This window comes from Megascapheus bottae, chromosome 14 (assembly GCF_031878675.1).
Source record: "Megascapheus bottae isolate mThoBot1 chromosome 14, mThoBot2.hap1, whole genome shotgun sequence".
Taxonomy (NCBI): Eukaryota; Metazoa; Chordata; class Mammalia; order Rodentia; family Geomyidae; genus Megascapheus; species Megascapheus bottae.
In genome coordinates, this window is record NC_143522.1 from 33,649,044 (window position 1) to 33,671,725 (window position 22,682).

General features: G+C 40.1%; 1 protein-coding gene across 4 annotated transcripts in view; it reads right to left on the reverse strand.

The window, feature by feature from the left end:
* Positions 1-11,660: 11,660 nt before the first annotated feature.
* The window catches only part of Peli2 (pellino E3 ubiquitin protein ligase family member 2), a 117,015-nt gene continuing 105,993 nt past the window's right edge, over positions 11,661-22,682 (reverse strand). For all 4 annotated transcript variants that reach the window (XM_090344971.1, XM_090344970.1, XM_090344974.1 and 1 more), the window contains 4 exons: positions 19,418-19,519; positions 14,475-14,672; positions 13,450-13,638; positions 11,661-12,395 (listed from right to left, as the gene is read on the reverse strand). In XM_090344971.1, the coding sequence (XP_090201097.1) occupies positions 11,829-12,395; positions 13,450-13,638; positions 14,475-14,672; positions 19,418-19,519 (1,056 nt within the window). In that variant the 3' untranslated portion in view covers positions 11,661-11,828. The remainder of the gene's footprint in view (positions 12,396-13,449; positions 13,639-14,474; positions 14,673-19,417; positions 19,520-22,682) is intronic.

Here is a 22,682-nt window from a genome sequence, read left to right on the forward strand (position 1 = left end):
CATGTGGCTAGAGAGGACGGTCGTCTAGGTACTGCTCGCCCCTGTGGGAAGGGATACTTAAACGGCAATCATCCAGACAGTTATTACCTGGTTTTTGTGACTCCCAGGCATACTCATGGCTCCATTTTGTCTCTTCAGAGATGAAATCTCACCTTTTCTCAACACAACATTCTAGGAATTCCACCTAGGTTTTCTAGGATGGCATGATAGATGAAAAAATATATGAATATATTTGCCATTTATAGGGTTAAATGAAGATACTGTTTCTACACTGAAAGAAATCAGTAAACGCTTATTAATAAAAAATTCTGGATGGGGGAGGGAAACGGGGACAAAAACATGAGAAGGGGTATTAATGCGTGAGAAGTACTGCGCCTGCTACCTGATGAATGTAACTGTTATCCCGACAATACAATTCTGGAATATAATTTGATGTTTGGATGTTTATTGTGGATCTTGGTTGTAGGAAATGTGTAGTGAAGGCTCCTGAGAACTGACCTGGCCCATTCCCAGTTAGCTTTATAAGGTATCTCCAGCTTGAAATTGCACCACACACACACACACACACACACACACACACACACACACACACACACACACGCACACACACACGCACCCTGCAACCTTCCTTTCTTATCAGTATCACATTCCCATAGGTAAACCTAAACTGCTCCTGACACTGTGCCATTACTGTCCCCTCCTCCACCTCCCTCATCTCATCATGGCCAGCTTTCCTGGGGGAGGCCCGGGACTCTGGCTAGCCAACCACAGTCTCTGCCTGAAGGGACAGGCTCTAGGCTCAGCCAGTCCCAGCTCTCCTGTGACTGCCTTGCTCTTTGAATGTCCACTTGAATGCCAGGCGGGGGAATAAAGTGAGGAACTGGTGGAAGAGTGCAGGTCAAACTCCGGGAGCGGAGCCCAGGGACGGAGAGGAGAGGCTCATTGATCCAACGCACCTGCACCTCCCAAGTACGAGAGCCAATACGTTCTTTCTTGTCCCCTTCGGCTGGCATAGAAACGGCATCTGGGAACTGGCAAGGAACGATGCTTCACTTCAAAGACATCTACAAAGTCAAAGTGAATTTCTTTTACTGTCTTTTATCATACCTTTTTTCTGGGTTTCCCAGTGTTGGGTAGACGCTTATTGAAGAGAGACCTGACTTTTGTAAGATGAGATAGCTTCTACCCGCTGCCTACTACGTGTTGGCCTTGCTGTGGCTACTTTCTATATAGTGGATTGGTTAATTCTCATAAAAACATTTGAGGTACTGACCACACTTTTACCCAGATACACAGAACGGTCAGGGAATTTGCTCAAAGTTTCAGAGTCTCTTGAGCTGGGATTGAAATCTCATAAACTATGCTTAGCTTCTATGCTAATAATTCAACTAAGTTTTGTCCTAAAGTGAAATCCTTCCTAGAAATACCTCATGGCAAAAGGAAGCCAGGCACAGTCGCTCTTCTTTCTCTGCCTCAGAAGTGGTTCCAACCCAGCCAAAAAGAACCTAGTTAACTTTTAGAAAGAATCATTACGCTTCAGATTTTGGAGGCACATCTTGGAATAAACGTTCCACAAGCTTCAGCCTACATTGACACAATTCCCTGGGCATGCCCACATTTTCACATCAAAAGATGGCATTATACCAGTGATGAACTTAGCCTAAGCTACAGTGTAAATTGCACTGTGTAACATGAGATAAATATATCGAGGAAAGCCAAACATATTCTGAGATGAGAAAGGGCATTCCTACTTCTCAGAGACTAGCGGGAAGCAAGCCGATGTGCTGTGGTGCACAGGGTGAGGTCACGGGTTTACATTTCTTGAGATAGCTCCTGAAGACTCCTTGACGCTCCAGTTCTCACCGCCCTCCCTCCCAGTCCCCTGCAGAATCCTCAGATCCCGCTCTTGCGCTTAGTTTCTTGATTACCTGCTGAAATCCCGAAATTGCCACCGCGGTTGCTATTTTCGCTCCTTGAATTTGAGTACCAGTGCCTCTGGCTCACATCTGCGGTGGCCTCCCTTTTGAAGTGAGCAGCGACACAAGGAAGGGGCGGGAAGCTGCTCATTAAACGCGTGTGTCTTTCTTCTGGAGAATGCCACCTAGTATTTAAAAAAAGAGAGAGAATCCTGATGCCTGGTGCAGGAGTGCAAGGGCTCTCTAAAAATAGTGCCATGCTTTATAGCAATTAGGTGTTCCACAGCCGGGTGCGGGTGGGGGGTGGGAAACAAGAGGTTCTTCTTAAACAGGAGAAACCTCAGAGAAAACACAATGATCTCTGTTCAGGCCACTATCAGCTCAGGGGGATCTTTCTGTAAGTGATTGATGGGTAAAGCAGGGATGCAGGGTTGGAAAGAAGGGGGGAAACATGGAAACATTTGTTTCTCATTTCTCTCCCTCCCCTCTTCCCTCCTCCCTATGCCCCAGGCTGAGATCATGAGGAAAGGCAGAAAATCCATCCCGGGGGTGGATGGTAAGTTTGTCTCTTCAAGCCATGAGAAGAACAGGAAGCTACATCTCTGAGACTAGAACTGAGCACAGTGTTTAGCAGATCTCAGTGTTTTGAGGTTCAGAATGCCTAAGGGGTAGCACCTTGCTGCATAAACCAGAGTTTTTCTTGGAGGCCTTGGAAATCCAGACCTGACTCTGCCTTTCTGAGCAAAAAGCAGCACCACTCCTAGGGGAGGCTAACATCTGGAGGCTTTGTGCTTCTCCAGGCAACACACCCTATCTGGTAAGCGTTTTCAGGAGGGCCTAGCCTCACATGTGACAGCAGCTATCAGGTATGTTTTTAATTCCTAGAACTCAGGCTTCTTCCTGAGAGCAGTCAGGGGAACACAGCCAAGTCATGGCTTCATTTCTGTGCCCATGTATGTACCTGTGTTCCATAAAGTAGTGGCTGTTTAAATTTGCAGACCTCAAATTCACAGGGATATGTTGAAAAATCAATAATTGGTCAAAGATCATGCTTATTTAGCTTCAGGCCAAGGAATTTTGAGAAAGAAATGGAAAAAAAATGACTAGAAAACACACTAAAACAAAGACCATTTCAATCAGATCCAGATAGTAAAAATGGAAGGTAAATAAAGTCAGCTATCATTGACCTATCAATTGGCCTCCTAATGGGACCTTCATCCATTCTCCACACACAGGGCAGGCGTTCCTCCCAAGCCCGTCCACAGCACGGTGCTTGCTTTCACTTGTCTGCATTCCTATCAGACTAGAAAGTTCATCTAGGGCCACGAACCAGAGCTACCTTATTCCCACACATCTTTTCAACTGACAGTACCCGGCACGTAGGACAATAGTATTTTTAATATATAAAACTGGTGAAAGAAGAAAAACAAACACAATGCCTAACTTCCCTTAGAAAAACAAATTATGATAGTTTTGAGTTGGGTATACAAAAGTCTAATTTGAAATACGGCAAAACTCTCTTATCCTATGTAGTCAGACTGTGTCCTTTATGGCAGGGAGTTTATAATAAAAAGACTGCATACTTTCTATGGATATTTGAATACTAGTATTTTGGTGGTGTACCCAAGCCTTTTCTTCACATAGGAAGAAACCTGGAAACTCAGGTGTTGTTTCTTGAATAAACTACATTTACAATGAATGCTTTCCGATTTTCAGTTTTAAGGTAGAGGTACCAGGGACCTGAACGTAAACTTCACAAATTTCCCAGCATTCTACACTTTGCCTGTCCATACTTGAAACCTCTTCTAAGTGACTGTTCTCTCAAGGTATTTAACTTAATTTTCACAGATGAAACAACTCTTTGATAGTCATGATTCATGAGATATTACGCAATTACATAATATCAACAGCACAGCCGACAATAGTTCTGGAACAAATATAACTGACTCCTGAAAAGCATATTAGTAAAAGCAAACCCAAGGCTAGCCAAGGTAATGAATTACTAGCTCCGAACAGGGCCACGGACATTCACTATCCATCTCAAATAAGAGAATTCCACAGCATGTATTATTCAGGATGAGAATCAGGTTTCATTAGCAAAGTATTCCAGTATACTTAAAAATACTGATTCTTTTAACTATGTACTAATTCAGTGATCAGTCAAGTAAACTACCTTAAAGTATTATTATAATTCTATTAATGCTATAATATATATATGAATCTGCTTGTATAATATATGTATATGAATCTTTGTTCTCATAAATCCCATGTTGCTCCTCTCTCAGCCCAATCTTATGTATCCAAAAGGCCCTATATGAAGGACCTGCCTCTCCCCTTGGCCCATTCTATGTATGCAAAGATGGCATAGGAAGGTTTGATACCCCCGCCACACACACACCCTGTTTTCCTAGGTGCATACAGATACCAGGCAGTCCATAAGTGCAGACTACCTGACTCCAGCAGGGCAATATGTCTAAGTCCAGCTATAAACATTTCATCATGGGCCCAGCCCAAAAGCCCCCACCTCTCTTGACCTAATGGCTTTTGCATTCACCTCTGCCTGCTTCCTTGCTCAGACCCCATAAAGCACAGCTCCTTCCCCAGCTCAGACACACAGTCTCCAAGCACACAGGAACCTGTCCCTCACTGCTGCTCTAGCTCAATCAACAGTCCTCGCCCGTGGAAGATCGAGTCTGGCCTGTTTCCTTTTTTTTTCTCCTCCAGTTTCCTATCATACACAACTATTACCTACACATACATGGCCATGTTTGTAGGTAATATTTTTGTTAATGTATTTAATATAAATCTTAATTGTGTTCTGCTCTAATAGTCTTTGTTGAAGTTTTCTTTTTGTTCACTTTTCACATTATGAGGAATAGAAGGATTTGGTAGGCAGAGGCTGCTCTCGAGTAATGGATCACAAACTGCAGCAGATGAGGTCATTAAAAAAAAGGCAGGTCACTAGGGAGCAGACACGACACTGGGGCTCGGCCCACACTGCTTCTCCCTAAGTTGCTCTCCTCCTTTGAAACCTCGTACCTATTGTAAGACTGCAGCTGGTGGCTGCCTCCACTTCCACTTCAAAGCTTCGCCAACATTTCATCCTGTATGTGTCCTTTTGCTTACTTTGTTTGGTGCTTTAGCTGGTGTGAATGTCAGCTATCACCAGCATCAATATTACTTTTCAATAATGCAAATGATTCAACTTTGAAAACAATACTATTATTTCTTTCAAGGTTCTTTCTTATAAGACTATCTTCAGAAGCTGACATTTTTTTTTCAAATATACATACACCCCCCCCACAATTACAAATTAAAACCATTCAATTAGTCCCCCAGGTAAAAAAAAAGCAGTGATATATTAATGCATAAGATTACATAATTAACATGTGAACTAACCAGTTACCAGAAACTGATACCTCAGCTGCTCTTCTAAAAATTGTCTTCTTGCCAGGTGCCAGAGGCTCACACCTGCGAGCTCACACCTAGCTACTCAGGAAGATGAGATCTGAGGATCACACTTCAAAAGCCAGCCCAGGTGGACAAGTCCCTGAGACTCTTATATCCAATTAACCACCAGAAAACTGGGAGTGGTACTGTGGCTCAAAGTGGTAGCACACTTAGCCTTGAGCAAAAGAGCTCAGGGACAGCACCCACACCCTGAGTTCAAGCCCCATGACTGACCAAAAAATAAGTGTTTTCAAATATAATGTACTAATCTTAGAGTAAGGTTTATGAAATTTTTGATTTACAGCTTCTATTTTTAGTTTTAACAGCTACTGACTTTTGATTGTAAGAGAATTTGCATTTATAAGAATATTTTTGTGAGCTATGCACATATGGCCATATAGGATGAGGCCAAGCGAAATGAACTCCAGGATATGGAGACAAGAGGTTTATCTTTGTGATTTTTTTTTGTTCCAGTCCTGGAGCTTGACCTCAGGGCCTGAGCACTGTCCTTGGATTTTCTCAAGGCTAGCACTTTACCACTTGAGCCTCAGCACCACTTCCAGCTTTTTTTCTCTATGTGGTACCGAGGAATCTAACCTGGGTCCTTATGCATGCTGGGCAAGCACTCTATCACTAGGCTAAACTCCCAGCCTGATTGGTGTTCTTAATGTATTATGTGAAGCTACTTTTTTTTCTTTCCCCCTAATTGTTTATCTCATGTTGTTACTGTATCTGTTTATATATACATTTATTTATTTGAAAAAGAGAAGGGAAAATCAAGATGAGTGGAAGGGGGTGGAGGAGTGAAAGTGGGAGAAAAACATGGGAAGTTCAAGAAGTAATGTACCTACTACCTGATAACTGTAACTGTAATTGCATCACCCCAACAAACAAAAATACTTTTGTGGATTTTGAAGTCTTTCAGAATAGCATTCCATGCTTTTATCTTAATAGCGGAAAAAAAATGTATTTCTATGGCAAGTAGAAGTGTGATAGAAACAAATGAGTCTTCCAAGACTTTAGGCTCCAGGCAAGCCACTCTTGGAAGATTCTGAGGATTTCGATTTGAAGACTCAGCAAAGATTATGTATTGTATTTCCATTCAATGACTCACATTTTCCACAAGCTAACATCTCTGAATTGTCTTTTTAAAAAAAGTATTTTGAGACATAATTCATATAATATAGAGGTTATTAACTTGAGTTTAAGGATGTTTAGTGTACTCACAACTGGACAATCTGTTAAATTCAGAGTATCTTCATCATTGTTCAAAAAGAAATGTACTTATTACCTACCTGACTTATATAACTATAAGCCCTCTGTACATCACCTTTAAATAAAAATTTAAGTTAAAAACATATATTCAACTTAAAAAAATACCTTCGTTATGCCTCCAAATTCACTCTTACCTACCAGTCACTCTTTATTCCTCTTTTGTGGTGCAGGTCCTGGGGTTTGAACTTAAGACCTGAGTGTGTGTCTACACACACACACATACACACACACACACACACACACGAGTGGAAATATAGATCACAGGTTAACCATATGTTTCACTTTTGAAACGATTTCCAAGTCGGAATTAACAGCATTTCATAACCACACAAATGCATGAGGTTTCCAGTATTTCAACTTCGTTGTCAACGTTTGTTACTGTCTTCTATTTTTAGTCATGCCAGTGGACAGAAAATGGTACAATGGTTTTAGGATACACTTCCCTGATGGCTAAAGATGTATAGTAAGCATAGTGACTTGTGCTTATTTGGCGATTTATGGATCTTCTTCTCTGAAAAACGTCTATTGAAATCTTTGGCTATTTTGAAATGAGGTTATGTGTTTTTACCCATGAGTTGTACAAGTTCTTTATGTATTCTGGACAGGAGCTCCTTGACAGAAGAATGATCTGTATTTTCTATTTTGTGTATTCTCCTTTTCACTTTTTACACACACACACACACACACACACACACACACACACTATTCTTTTGGTGAGCATTATTTAAGAAAGCATTAACTTTGTTGCTCATGGTAGAGTGCTTAACCACTCAGTGACAAGCCTTGGGTTTGACTTCTAGCACTGCAAAAACAAAAGCAAAACAAAAACCGTTGACAAGTTCCAAACATTTATCTTTTTTTTTTTTTTTCCTAAAACTTCTCCAGTTGTAGCTCCAGACCCATTTCGGTTTAAATTTTGCTTTTTGTGTGAGGTGGGGGTCCAACTTCATTCTTTTGCATGTGGATATTTTTCTTTGCCTATCTTCATTTGTAGGGAACTGTCCCCACCCCAGCTCACACACTTGCTGAATGGGATGAATCTTACAAGTATAACTGGCTGTGTCTTCCTATAGTAACACATCTTACAATTTATGCTATCTTAAATATTTAACTCCAAAAAGTCTATGTTTGTGTTTTTTTTAGGAAATAAATCAATTCCAATGAATAATATTAAGAACTCTTGAATATCAGTGTGATGAGAAAAACTACCACAAATTCAAATATTTTCTTACGATAGACATATTAATGAAGGTTTTACACAATCCTCATTACATTGTTAAAAGTGAATTAAGATTGTCACAAAAGAAGCAATATGACTCATGAACATGAGGGGAATTCATTAATTCTACAAGCCAGGTTAAATTCTTTGGGATGTTAAGATTTATTTGACAGTGAGAAAATGTCACAAGAAATAGTAATGTTAAGAACCAATGGACTTTCTTTAATATAAAAAAAATTAGGGTTTTTTCAGACCTCAAACTTAATAAGCATTTTGCCAAGTATAAAACAATAAATTCATGTGTATGGGATTAACTTGGAAGTGTGAGAATGTGAAAATCAAATGTATCCACTTCTCATGGAATGTCTCAAGGACCCCAATGATAGCTACAAGTCTGAAGACAAGGACCCACACACATTGTGAGAATCGTTTAATAGTTTTTGAAGATCTTTTCCCCCTGCAAAATGGCTTGTATTTCCACAGGTACAACAGTGAAGAAATAAACTTTTCAATTTGACATGAAATATAAAAGAACAATTTTACAAATATAGCCATAAAATTTAACTGCTCATAACACTATACATGGTAAATATGACCAGTCCCTTAACCTTCTAGACTACTTAATACAGAGAAGCAATCTGTCATCTCAGCTCTAAAGACACAACTTCCCTTTCATTGAGTTTTATTTTTGTCTTTTTAGAAACAGTTAAGCAGAACTGGAAAAATATTCTTTCCCTATATTTCTCCGTTAGGGATTCATTGCAAGGACAAAACCTTATTTGAAACTTTTCTTTTTCACTGTTGTCTTGCTGCTTCAGTAATGGAAGCGACATCTTTTAAAACAGATCCTGAAATTGGCCTTTGGTTCACAAAGCAAAGACAACAGAGTTGTGCTTTAGGTCCAGCATGCGGGAGGAACTGCTTCACCCACAGGCTAAACAATAGGGACTCAAGATGGAGAGCCAGGGGGACAGAGCTTAAAAACCAAGGTCCTGGCATGTGATGATTAGATATTCTACTGCTCTGTGTGATGAGGCAAGATCACAATGGAGAACACAAACTTTCCCCCAATGGTGACCATAGACCTCTCATGCACATAACACAATGGCTTTAAAAGGCAAAGGAACAAAAATCATAAAACTGTAGGTAAAAAGTCTATAACCTAAAATACACTTAAATTAAGTAGGACATGTGCTACTTAAACTCTCAAAAGTACCCAAATCATAATACTAAGCTTCCAAGTCACAGAAGTTGCAGTTTATTCAATGGAAGCAAAAACAACTGGCATTGAAGCTTTATAAGAAAAAGAGTGCTCTTCAACTTTTCCTAATACAGTATATGCAACAACGTAAAATGATTTCCCAATTGCTGCTGGAAAATAAATTCTCCTACAATCATGTTTATGCCAGTCCTGGCATATTTCTGCATCCAGATTCATAAGTCTCCATAATGGAGCCCATCATTTTTTTCCCCATGGCTTTCTCCTTTCTTGAAACCCTAACCCTGAAATTCTATAACCAGCTATATCACATGGGTTCCCTGAGGCACGAAGGTACCAAGTTCTAAAATTAACTATCGAGGGATGATAAATATGCTATTTCTATGAAAAGGTTTTCATTCTTTTGGGCCACAGATGGGGAAAGAAACCTAGAAAGCTTAATACTTATTTTGCAGTGTCAACTGTAGCCCTTTTTTGCAGAAAGTTGAACCAAATAAGGGGAAACATCAGAAGTTGCAGCATGCATGAACCCGGCAGCACCGATTATTAATAAAAAATTCCAGGCTAGAAAAATACTCAGAGTTGTATCCCATCTACTCTGAATCTTCTCTTTTCTTTTTGTAGTAAACTGACATAAACAATCAAAAAAAATCGCTTATGGAAGGAAACATATTTGAAAAAAAAAGGCATACTGATTGATCAGGCTAAAACCAACAATTTCTTTATGTACATATGGGAGGGGTAGGGTTTGTCCTTTAAATGTGATGTCATGGTAGACATGAAAACAAAAGTGGCTTTGGGAAAGTTATCTTTTATCAATTCTATTACTCTACTTGGGTAACAGAGTAGTACTAGCTTTTTTTTTTTTTTTTGTATTTAGGTCTATTTTTTAAATTCTCGCAAACTACCCCATTAGTGTTAAGTGTAAGGGAATCTCACTGGATGCAGCCAAGCTAAGTATAGTTTTCTTCTGCAGACATGTCACCTTCCTTCCCCTCCTGAGGTAGGGACAGGAGGGGTCCTGCCTGGCAAGCCTAAGAGAAAGGTGTGGAGCCTCATGGCCCCTTTCAAAGGCTTGGCATTTATTGCCTAAATTTCAACTTGCACGTAAACTATCTGATCCTTAACAAATAAGAAACTTTTCAGGTTGGATGATAACGTAATTTGGGGATACATGCAGTATGGGGAACTATTAAAACATATACCCTTGACACCAGAAACTATATCAGAGAGTTACTTCCTAGAATAATGATACATGATATCTAATCTTTCTAGGTAGAAGAGCATTTCCCTTACCACCTTATTTGTAGAAGGATATGGAGACTCTCAATCCACAGCTCTCAATCCATGTCTGTCAAGGTAAGGCAACAAGTAGGTGCCTCCATCATTCAGCCAAGAATCCCAGGCTGAGAAGACATACTGTATCCACAAAAGTTAAGTACCAGAGGCTCTGGCAACAGTAGATGACAATATATGTATTTCTAGACAATTCCATATTTTTCTATCCTTTTCTGTCTGCAGGTTTAAAGTTACAGACGAATAGAAGAAACAACCAATAGGACTTTCACATCATTTAAAAGAATTACCAAAACAAAACTCAGAACAAAAACACCTCATCCTGAACAGTATCTCCATTGAAAAATAAAGCTATTTTAAAACAGATAGGCTCCCACTTTTAAAATAGTCAAATTAGGCAGCAGCAATGAAAAGTAATGTATCTTACCACTTTCAGGACAGGAATGCTCAAATAGGGGAGAACGACTAAAAAGTAGGCAAAATATGGGGAAAATCAATTCAAGTATGGACAGAGTATATTAGAATCACATAAATTACACGTGTGTTTACTAAGGTTAACGATGTAGTTTGAATCTCTGACAGTGGATTTAAGAGGGTGATCATCTGAATGAACATGGGAATACCTGCTTCACGTGAAGAGATCAACTTTGGCTTGCCCGGTTTCTCTCTCTGTCTGGGAGCTCCATCACTGCCAGTACTGGGTGCAGAGAATGCAAACCCGCGATTTATTAAAATGAAATGAAACTAAACAGAGAGAGATGGCTGAGCTCATATGAAATTCTGATTTAATTATTCCTTAGTAAACACTCATTTCCTCTCTCAAAATCAGGAATTTCTAATTATCTGTGCAGATGTACGTACCACATTTAAATTTAGTTTGATTTGCAAACATTTTCCAAACTTAGTGGGCTCCTTAAGCTACAGAGGAAGGTGACAGATGGCAGAAAGTGAATGAACAAAAGTGACTATCGCAGAGCGGCACAGAATTTTGGCTTTCTCAGGGAAGCCGAAAATGAAGAAGAAAAACCAAAACAAAATCCTTATGAAACCCCCACAAGCGGTTTAAAAAAGCTAGAGTGTGTTTCCAGTCACCTAAACTCAGTAATTCAGTATGCAGAGAAAGGCAGTACTGTGGTACTTAGGCTGTGCCCAAGTACTGCTCTTAATAGCCATCCTTAGTTTATGAATTTTTAAGAGCTGTTGTATTTTAATCAGTGAAACAGTTTGGTATGTAAGATGAGGATCAGAGACAAACCACATTAGGCAGAAATAACAAAAAGCAGACTAAGGAGTTATGGAAAATTCTTTGTTTGAAATGCCAAATATCTGATGAATGAGTGTTATTACGGTTCAGCTTGTTTAAAAATAAAAAGACAACAACCAAAACCCACCATAATATATGAATAGTCGTTTCCCCCCGCCCCCCCCAAAAAGTCAGTGGCTGTCAAGAGTGTCAGTCAATGGGGCCTTGGAAAATGAGCTTGATGCAGTTCTGCTCTCCCACTAACTGTGTGGCACAGAAGGGGCAGGCGGCGTGAAAGGCGTGAGTTCCGTGAGGCAGGGGGATCTGGGACCAGTACTTTGCAGACTTTTCTGAGCACACGTGTCCGCAGGGGGTGAAAGCGTGGGTGGGTGGTCCTGCATCTACGTAAAATCCTGCCTCGCACCCCAGCCAGAGGGGCACGTAGGGGCCCACAGTCCGGCACATGGGGCACTCCCTCTCGTTGGCCTCGGTGTCGCTCCGGTGGCCCCAGTTGTGGTAGCCGTGCACGTGGCCGCAGCTGAGATAGGCCCAAGGCTGCTTCTCCTCGACTACCTCTTTCCTGCTGATGCTGGGGAAGGCCAGGGTGTTGAGCCCCACGGGACACTGGGGCCGGGCGGCGTTGATCTCCTGCCGCAGGGCTTCGATGTGCTTCTGGGTCGGGGTGTGGAAGAGGCCGTCGGCTGTTCTCCAGAGAAGGGTGGCACCACACAGGTCAATGAGGGAGCCGTCCTGCAGGACGTTGGTCTCACTCTCCACCTACAAGGGGTTTGATTGACAGAGGAGTCTTTTTACAAGCAAGATCCTGGCAAAACATGGGGCAGGTCACTCTAACCTTCAACATAAAGATACCGTTTCTGAGTCAATTTATCCCAACTGAAAACAGGGCTGCCAGAATAATCTAGCCTCCCTCAGCCTCAGTTTCCTGATCTGAACGCCAGACATAACAACATCTATGTTCAGCTCTGAAGACATGGAACTTTACCAGGTCAGTTAATAAAGTGCTATTTTCATGGGCCTCACAGACTGCTCCTGATAATGGGAGCACGGGCCATTGATCTCAAAAAGGCTGGTGTGGTCGAGCACATATAACAAGCAGCAAAAATGACCTCATGCAAACGACCAGTAGAGGACATAAGCTAGGTTTTATTTTCCATATACATATTTCTTACGGGGAGTTTGAAAACCTCTTGATTTTCCTAGCTTCCTTCGAGGTGCTAGCCCCTACTTAAGGTCTTCTAAGAATCTTTCAGTGGCTGTGATGCAGGGCTCTGGCAAGATCAGAAACCTCAAGCTCCTCATTTAAGGCACTGCAGTGAGTCTCTAGAGAAGGGCTCACACCCAACTGTTCTGAGGCAGGTCATGAGCTGGGGTAACTATCAACAAACACTAATATGCCAGGTCAACACAGTATAGGAACCATTCCAAGTAACAAGTTGGAACTATAACTCGGTGAACAATTTAGAGAATTCTGTATAACTTTCTTAAGAGAACTAGATTAATTGTTTCGTAGTTCTAGACAATCTAGGTTATTTACTTTTTTAAATATTTTTTTATTGTAATTAGTAAAAGGGTTACATGATATTTGCCAGATAGAAGGCGCATTAATTCACATACATTGATACCCTTTCACATCTCTTGGTACCCATTACCCTCCCCCCCACCCACCAGGTTATTTACTTTTTAGTTCAACATTTTCACTAAGGGTTTCTCTGAGGGTTTTCCAAATCAGTTGGAAGTTTTCAGCTACAACTCAGTTTATTCTAACAGAGGATTTGGGGGGAGTTCTGGGGGTGATTCTGAGCCCACTTACCAGCTTTCCCCGCTGCTGGGCCGACCTGGTTTCACGTAAGGTATACACGTCTCCACAGACAGAGATCTCCCTCCAGACCCCGGGCTGGGACTCCTCTGTGAAGCCGCCTCGTGGGTGCATCACCAGCACACCATTGGTCGTGAGGCCGTCCATGTGGCCATCAGGGTTCTTCCATTTTGCTGCCTTTTCCTAGAGAGCGTACCACATATCACCAATCAGAAACGGGTGTGCCCAGGCAACGCTCCTGGCGAGAGGCCTCCCAAGTCACTTGAGAGTGTGGGGTAATGGCACAGTGAAGGACATCGAGGAAGTGTCATTTCTGGTTTAAAGCTAACAACCACAGGCCAAAACAGGCAATTACTCTGACAGAATGGATGTGCATACTGTTCTCCTCATGAGCTTATTAACGTCATCCTGGCTCCTGTTTGTTTTCTTTTTGTCTCAGAGAAGCTCCATTCCCTGGTGCAAAGCCAGGGCAGGGCATGAACCCAGGACCCCATGCTTACTAGTCAGGAATTTCCACCACTGGAATATTTTCCAATGAACAAACAGCTCACTAATATTTTCCTTTAAACCCTAGTGGGTCAAGATTTGGCCATTTACTTTTCTTCTGAAATAAATTCACCATAAACATATTACACACATGTGCTTCAAAAATAATTACCGCGGGAAGTGGTGATATGGCTCAAGTGCTAGAGCACCAACCTCGAGTACAGAGGCTCAGGGAACATTGCCCAGGCCCCGAGTTCAAGCCCCACGTCCAATTAAAAAAAGAGAAAAAATTACTGTATATAATATAATTGAAATAGCAAGTGTAATAATTAACAGCAGTAATTGCATTCTTCAGACTTATAATGACAGTTTTTCCACACTGGTCTGAAAAATCAAATCTCAAAATCTATAGGCATCATACAAAGCCAATGCTCCCCCAATTAAATGTTCACTCCCAGGTTAAATATTTTTCCAATTAAATGGTCACTAATAATGGGTGTTTTTCTTGAAACCATGTACTTGAAGGTACTTACTCCAAGAAATATGTTTTTGGAAGAGTCAAATCCAGCTGCAAATATCCGCGCTGTGTATGGTTCATTTCTGTCACACACAATCCTGCAGGCAAACCTGGATATGGTGCTTTGTGTAATCTGGGCTTCGTCATTGTTCTGGCTGCCAGAAATTGTGTCTGTGACAACAAAGTCGATGGGACTCTCCGTGGATCTGCCCACCTAAACAAATCAAGTACTCACATCAGACCACTTTCCATAACTGCTCCACCCAGCGTGGGTGTCCAAAGCCAGACGAACATTCCTTCTCTGCTCTGATGATCAGAGCTTAATGGGAAAATGCTCTCTTCTTAACTGAGGGAATAATTATGGTGGGCTACAACAAATACACTAATCTTATTCTGCTGTGGAACCAACATTTAACATGAGATCTACCCTCTTACCACCTATTTGAACGCTTACTGTAACTGCAGGCAGAGGTACAATGTCACACAGCAGACCTGCAGCATTTACTGGTCCTACTTAACTCAAACTTTATGGCTGTTCCTTAGTCCATTGTGATTTGAAAAGAGAAAAAGAGATGGGAGGGGGGAGGGAAAGACTGGGAGAGGGGGAGACAGAGACAGAGCAAGTGAGCTCAATTTTCTAGAGGAAAACATTAGACCATTCCTATACATTCAATTTTGTCTGTTGGATCCAGGTAGAAATATTACTTTTACAGAAAAATCATTCTTTTCTGTTTCTGGGAAAAACTAGTTTTAGATAAACAAAGGGATGGCTTGCCTCCCACTCCCGAGTTCAGCTTCTGGGAAAGCCTTTCCCCACCCCAACAAGAGACAAAACCTGCATATTTACCATTGCTCCAAGCAATGTGAATGGTCTAAAGGGCTTAAACAAGCTAGCCCAGAGCTGAAGACAGAGACAAGTGAAAGAAAAACAACAACAACAACAAACCCTGTTCTTAGCATTTCATGTTTAAGTTAAAAATAGCAAGACAAGACACGTAGGGAAGTCTAAAATGTTGGTAGTAATATTTCCTTGGTAAGATTTAGATGCTGCTAGAAGGCATATATCTCATTAGGAAGATCTAACAGACCTGTTCCTACTCAATAAATTCAAATCAAACAGCTCTCTCCTGTAAACTTAGAGAAATGCTTATTTATGAACAAGGGAAATCTCAAAATGGGATGTTAAACATTTCTATAATGATATTGTATAACTCTTTTAACTGGAAAGTAGTGATAAATGTTGTATTCATCAAAGAGCGCCCATTTATATGTAAATGAGAAATTCTCACAAACTGTGACTTCCTCAGTAACAAGTGACTCTGATTCCACAATTGCCAATGGAAAGAAGCTCTGAGATGTGTGTGCATGTGTACATGTGTATATTTCCCTGAAACCTATTTCCGAGGTATTTTATTCTGGCTGTAACAGGAGCAATGTTTAAATACAGTTTCAGTTCAAATAAATAAAAGGCTATCATGTATCATTTCGCTGTGCTTGTTTCCCGGAAAAAAAATACCAAATTTCTTTTCTCACAGAGTCTCATATATAAACTAACCCTGTAAAATGAACAGAAAATGGACATCTATTTTCTTTTTCTTACAACCTTGGATTTCTTATCCTAAAAAATATGCTTGTAATAAGCTAAACTACTGGTTTCCCTGAGATTCACCAACTTCAAGAGAGACACAGTACCTGGATGTATGCTTGTTCAGGTTTAGAAAAACATGTTAAGCTGTTTGAAAACACACAAATGAAAGTCTAAACCAGAGCGATTATAAAACCCTACCATACAATTCACCCTTCTCGAGCTGTACTATCTTCTCTCTGCTGGGTTCATCTAAAACCTGAATGAGTAGCTCAGAAGCTCTACTAACAATGCTGTGGTTTTTTTTTTTTCTTTTTAAAGAAGTTTTTTTCAGCAGAATAAATGACAAAAGTAACTGCTTATTGTAAAGTAAATTATTTAACAAGGCAAAAACCAAAAACCCTGCTCCAAACTCAGGAGCATACTTGTTCTGGACCTTTAAATGACCTCTGGAGTACAATAACTATGAAAGGTTCTAACCACCCCCCCACCCGTTACCTCAAAAAGCTAGAGATGCCCAAAGACACCATCTCAGTCCTCATTTCCACCAGAAACACAAACCTCCCTCTTCTATGACTCTTGGGCCACACAATTGCTCCTTCTTGCACGCTCATCACAGAGGCCCACCTCCACCACCTCTGTCCCTTCCATGTGCAGAAAGGACTCTCCATGAGGGCTCCAGTCTGAGTTCAACCACACTGATCAAATGAAACGTCTACGTGAGTTAATGGAAACGGACTGTAAAACATGAAATTTTAATCCCACCGGGACATCTGCTAAGGATCAATTACATTGAGGAATCATCTTACCTGACTGGCCATTTACATCTAACCCCTAGAGTGCTACAAGTTTTATACTTTAGGATGCAGGCCTTGTACTGCTGTTTCCAGGGAAGGAAGCTGGTGCTTTCCTGCCAAAAACTCAGCCTGGGTAGAAAACCTGCAGGATACCCTTTGCTTCCCATCAACTCCGCATTTGTTTATAGGCAGCCATGCAGAAAAGCCACGATGCTTCTAAATTCCAATTCATATCCACAGCGGCTAGTGTGAGACTCACTCTACCTGCTACGCTCTGAATTTTATATGTAAGGAAGGTATACAATGCCCCAAAGCCAGCTACGGTCAGAGCAGGAAGAAGACATTGAAGCCCCTCAGAGGCCTCTGTCACCCCTACTCTACCTCTGCACTTGTGAGTTCCTACCTTCCCTCCTATGGTTAAGATGAAATGTTGGGAGTTTGACTTAGCCTTTTTTGAAGAATTATACTATCTGCACTCTCTACAGAGTGTATTACCAAAAAAGTGCCAGGAAAAAGGGGAGGGGAAGGCCTAGGGGAAAGGGGTAGAGGAATGAAGGCGGGAGGGAGGGAAAGGGAAGAAATGCAGCAAAAATTCATGGTATATATCACAGAATTGAGAAATATTAAGGGAGGACGTGTGTTGAATGAGGTGAAGATTCTCAAGTGGAGACACAGATCAAGATGCGTCAGATACAGAAACTGCTTTGTTAAGTGGCGAAGTAAATTCAACTGCCTTAAAAATAAAGACAAATAAGGAAGAGGTGAGTTGGGAAGGGTTGGTAAGAATGCTGAAAGGGAGACATGCATCAAGATTCACTGCGTTCATAAGCTGCTTTGGTGAATGGCAAATCCTTTGTACAAACACTTAAAGATACTAAACAATATTCATAAAAAGGTGAAATGTTGGTCCTACCCACTGCCACATACTTACAGTACACAGAAGCTACTCGTTTTTATTAAATTTGTTCTTTAACACTAGTGACACAATAAAACCCTTAGCTACTAACAGAAAGCCGAAAACGCAACTGAATCTTTCATTCTACAGAACTGAAAGAAAGTGAACGTGAATAGAATTACTCTCAGTAATAGTGAACAAGACTCTGTATCATAATATGTCATTAAAGAATCTGACAGGAGGGCCAGGAGTTTAGCCTAGTGATAAAGTGCTTGTCTAGCATGCATGAAGACCTGGGTTCAATTCCACAGTACCACATACATAGAAAAAGCTGTAAGTGGTTGCTGTGGCTCAAGTGGCAGAGTGCTAGTCTTGAGGAAAAAGCCCAAGGACAGAGTTCAGGCCCTGAGTTCAAGCCCCAGAACTGGCAAAAAAAAAAAATCAGTAACAATTTCTTGAATTATTTTGGTAAAACAAGAATTGACACTACCAAACTAAAAATCTTATATATCCTCATTACAGTAGTAACTATTAACAAATCTTAAACTAATAGGATTTTATCAAGTATTAAATTATCTTATGGAAGTTTAGTTCCATAAAAATATCAACAACAGAGACATGTATGTATGCATTTTATTTACTTAATTAAATTTTCTCTGGTAAGATGAGAAGACAGGATGGACATTTAGAAGGCTACATAGGGGGAACACAGGATACAGAGTAAGACCAATATTAGCATCTTGTTAAAATAAAAATAAGCCTTACTTGTTTAAGTTCAGATTGGCACTTAAATAGTACTATATACATTGATGGTTGGTTGTGTCTGCTTGTCTTTCATTTGTTTATAGTTTTTTTTTAATAACTAACCCATCTACATAGTCACCTAACAAAAAATATGAACTATCTCTCTGCATGTCACCTGCTTTACCTGCAAAAGATAACTGCCTTATGAAAATCTTGTTTATCCCTTTGGACTTTTTTTTTTTACCAGCCCTGGGGCTTGAACTTAGGGCCTGAGCACTGTCCCTGGGCTTTCTCAAGGCTAGAGCTCTACCACTTGAGCCACAGCACCATTTCTGGCTTTTTCTATGGATGTGGTACCAAAGAACCAAACTTGGGGCTTCATGCATGTTAGGCAAACACTACCACTAGGCCAAACTACTGACCCCTTGGAGATATATTAAGGCATATAATTATATTAAGGCATATAATCATTAACACATCTAACAATACAACTTGATGTAATTAATTTATGTATTATGATGATAAGTACTAAACACTTTGTTAGTATTTAATAATGTTAAATGATCTTAAATCTAACACTACCAGCAGGTATCAGCACGTTTAATCCATTTAAGACACTTGCAGGTCTCGCTGAGCAGAGCACAGCGCCTCCCTGTTCTGTTCTGCAGTCTTGCAGAATTCCACTGCATGGCTGTACGCATGTACTGAACTGGTCTCCTCCTGAAGAACTTGCAGGTTGCTTTCACTCTTTCGCTATCAAGCAAAAAAGCACTTTGGACAAATGTCATTCTACAAGCAACTAGTAAGTAAGCCCAACTCTGCTTTAAAACTATACGAGGAGGAAAGAACTACCTGTGTGAGATGTTCTGGCTATATATAAAATCACAGAAATAAAGACGAACTGTGATAAAATTTCCACTGAAAAAGCAGGATGTTACCTGAAACATGTCCGTATCTTTATCATGGGTGTACTCCACTACCACCGTTTGATTCCTTGATAATGTGTAGGATATGCTGTGTTGACCTTTAGAGCTGATAGCCTAGTCATGAGATAAAAAAGAACAAAAACTCATTACAATTTCATTTTAACTACTTTTCCCAATCCAGTTTACAGTTATGTGTCACCCCTCTACCAGGAGAATGTAACACAGGCCAGCAACCTCTGAACAGTCAGAATCTGTTCCTTGACGATCCCAAAATCATGACTCTAGCTTTATAACATGTTTTCCATCTTAAGGTGTATGATAGTTTGTACAAATCAAGTCAAATTAATTTATAAGTTTGTGATATTTGAATTAATCATTTTGTTATATTACCTACCTACATTCAGCTAAAATTTTTTATGTTAACTGAAGTCAATGAATCACTTAAAAAACTTAAATTTCATCACACAGCTAACAGAATTCGTTGTTTTTCTGAGATTACAGAAATTATAAGCACAGTAAACGGGGCCACTAAGAAAACTGTCAATGTTCTACAAGGATTTCTACAATATCCCAGCCAATGACAGAACAGTTATTCTGCATCTCGTTCACAGCAGTTGTTGAACCCAGACAGTGAAGTGATGCAGCATGGTAGAACACTCCTCCAATTCCAGTACTTCATAGGCAGAGGCAGGATGATCTCAAGTTCATGGCCACTCAGAGCAGCTATGGCGACACAGTGAGATCATATCTAAAAAATTAACACAATCCCCCCCCCCCGACCCACACCAAAAACTCCCCTAACAAACCAAAAGAAAATCCTCTATTTCTTTCTATTTTTGTATAAGAAAAGGCTTTCTTATTCTAAGAATAGCAAGGCAAAGTATTGTTCTTATTTTCTCCATTATGGTGCATTTAAATACATCTTTAGTTTGTCATATATTTTTCATATTTCTAAATTAACAAATAAATTGATTTAAATTGTACTTCAAATTTTTTCAATTACATTTCCTCCATTATTTTAACTTAATTTATCTTTATTTCTACCCTTGCACATTAAGTACAATATATAAAACTTTAATGAGCCTTTCTATTAAACATTTATTGAATGACACTATATGAAAACAAAGAGAGCCTTTAGAAGTAGCTAGCCATATATAGCATATTAATGAAAATTTACTCTAAACATTGGTGTTTGACTGCTGTAAATTCTTAGAACAATAAACAGTACAATATTCCAAATCATGTTTGAAGTTGGTCTGGTGAAACTCACGGTCATTTAAAACTTTTCCCTGAGGAACTTGACTGAATCAATAATTTTTTTAACGATAATATACATATTAAAGGTAATGTGGAGCTTTACTGTGGGTCAAGAATCTGAGAAACTTCTTAAACTGCTTATTTCCACTAACAAATGGAAATTTTAAAATTTTTATTAGTCTGAGTATTATAAGTTCAATGGTCTTGCTGTGATACTGTTTATTTAGCTTTTGAAACTTTTTTTTCTTCTTTTTTATTGTATTTTATTGTCAGGATAATGTATAGAGGGGTTACAGTTAAGATTCGTGAGGTAGTGGGTGTATTAACTCTCGAAACTTGATACCCCTTCTCATGTTTTTGTCCCCCCTTCCTCTCCCTACACCCCCTCCAAATCATCTTGTTTTCCCCTTTCCCTACCCTATTTCAAATAAACATATACACAACATTCCAGGTAACAAAGTCAGATACAGTAATCACATGAGATTAACCATAAGGGGAAAAAAAGAGAAAAGAAATAACTTCACATAGTACATTAAAATCAACAATCACAAAGATAAACCTTGTTTCCATATCCTAGAATTCATTTCATTTAGTCTCACCCTGTATGACCTTATATACGCAGTTTTTGGGTGATTGTGATCCTTTGAAAGCCATGTTTATAGAAAATTACTTCTACTGTAATATAGGTGGATGAGATAGATGTGGTACCTGACTCAATTGTATGATGCATCATGGTCAATGTCACCCATTCCATCAATAGACACTCTTTCTGGAACGCTAAATTATTTTTACAAATTATCATTCCCTAATTATTAGGTTTTCCCCCCTAAATTAGGTTTTTCACTGGCTTCAAAATAAATATCAGGGTTGGAGGCATGACTCAAGATGGTAGGGTACTGGCCAATGAGTGTATAGCATCAGCTAGGGAGTTCATGTCTCAAATTAAAGCTAAAATAAATATCCATTACTTGCTTTACAATTTAATTTTCCCCACTTCTCACTAGCAAAGCACCAACAATGACACTATCAGCTCAACTCTTTTGAGTGCAATATTCAGCTTAAGGAATGAAACATTACTTGGTAATTATACAACTAGATGTCCACAAACAGGTCCTTTTGAGCCGGGGTATTTTTTTTTTAAATCTGTGCTTATTTGTGTCATAATTTCAGCTCAGCACAACCAGTCTTTGCCATTTATACATGAGATGAGGTAGAACTGATAACTAAAAACTGGGAGTCTTGATTCAAACCAATATGGCCCCTGTCTATGAGATTTTTGTTACTCTCACAAACCGACATGCGCATACATACAGGTAGTGTGTGTTGTGTGTGTGGGGGTGGAATTGCATGTCATGACTGCAGGAAGGAGCTTCTGCAACATGCATGCAGGGGATACACATCTTCATGAAGTAAAAATGCTTTCATCCAACCACCTCAGTACAAGGGAAATAAGGACAGTAAGAGTAGGGCTTAACCACAAAGTCAAAGGAAGAAGGCCCCCTGGGTTCTAGAAAAATTAACTAGTTTGTAGGAAATAGTAATTTATTGTTGTTACAGCTTTACCTATGTGCCTACCTGGCTGGCTGGCTGGCTGGCTGGGGACAGCAAAATTCACTCAGCCCTGTGGCAACTGCCCAGCCAATGCATTTCTCCCTGTTGGCCACTGTCATCTCTCCATCGGCTTCAAGGCTAGACCATGGAAAAGGGACCGGATTCTGGTTAGCCGCACTCACGAGAAATCTGGTGGAGCCTTGTCGAGTGGAAGAAATCATGGGAGCCTTCTCCCCTCTGTCATCACAAAAATGACATGTGTTTGGAGCTGAGGGGGCAGGGGTCAAAAGACCCCCAGAAATGTTGATGTGGGGTCAAATCTGGAACTTCCTATTTCCATACTTGTGGGGGAAAAAAGTGAGTTTCAGGCTGCTCCTGATCAAGTATTTTGCTACTTGCAGACGAAAGCACCACCTATATTATATGTCAAGTGCTCTTCTCCTGGCTAGGTTTCCTGCTTCAGTCCACA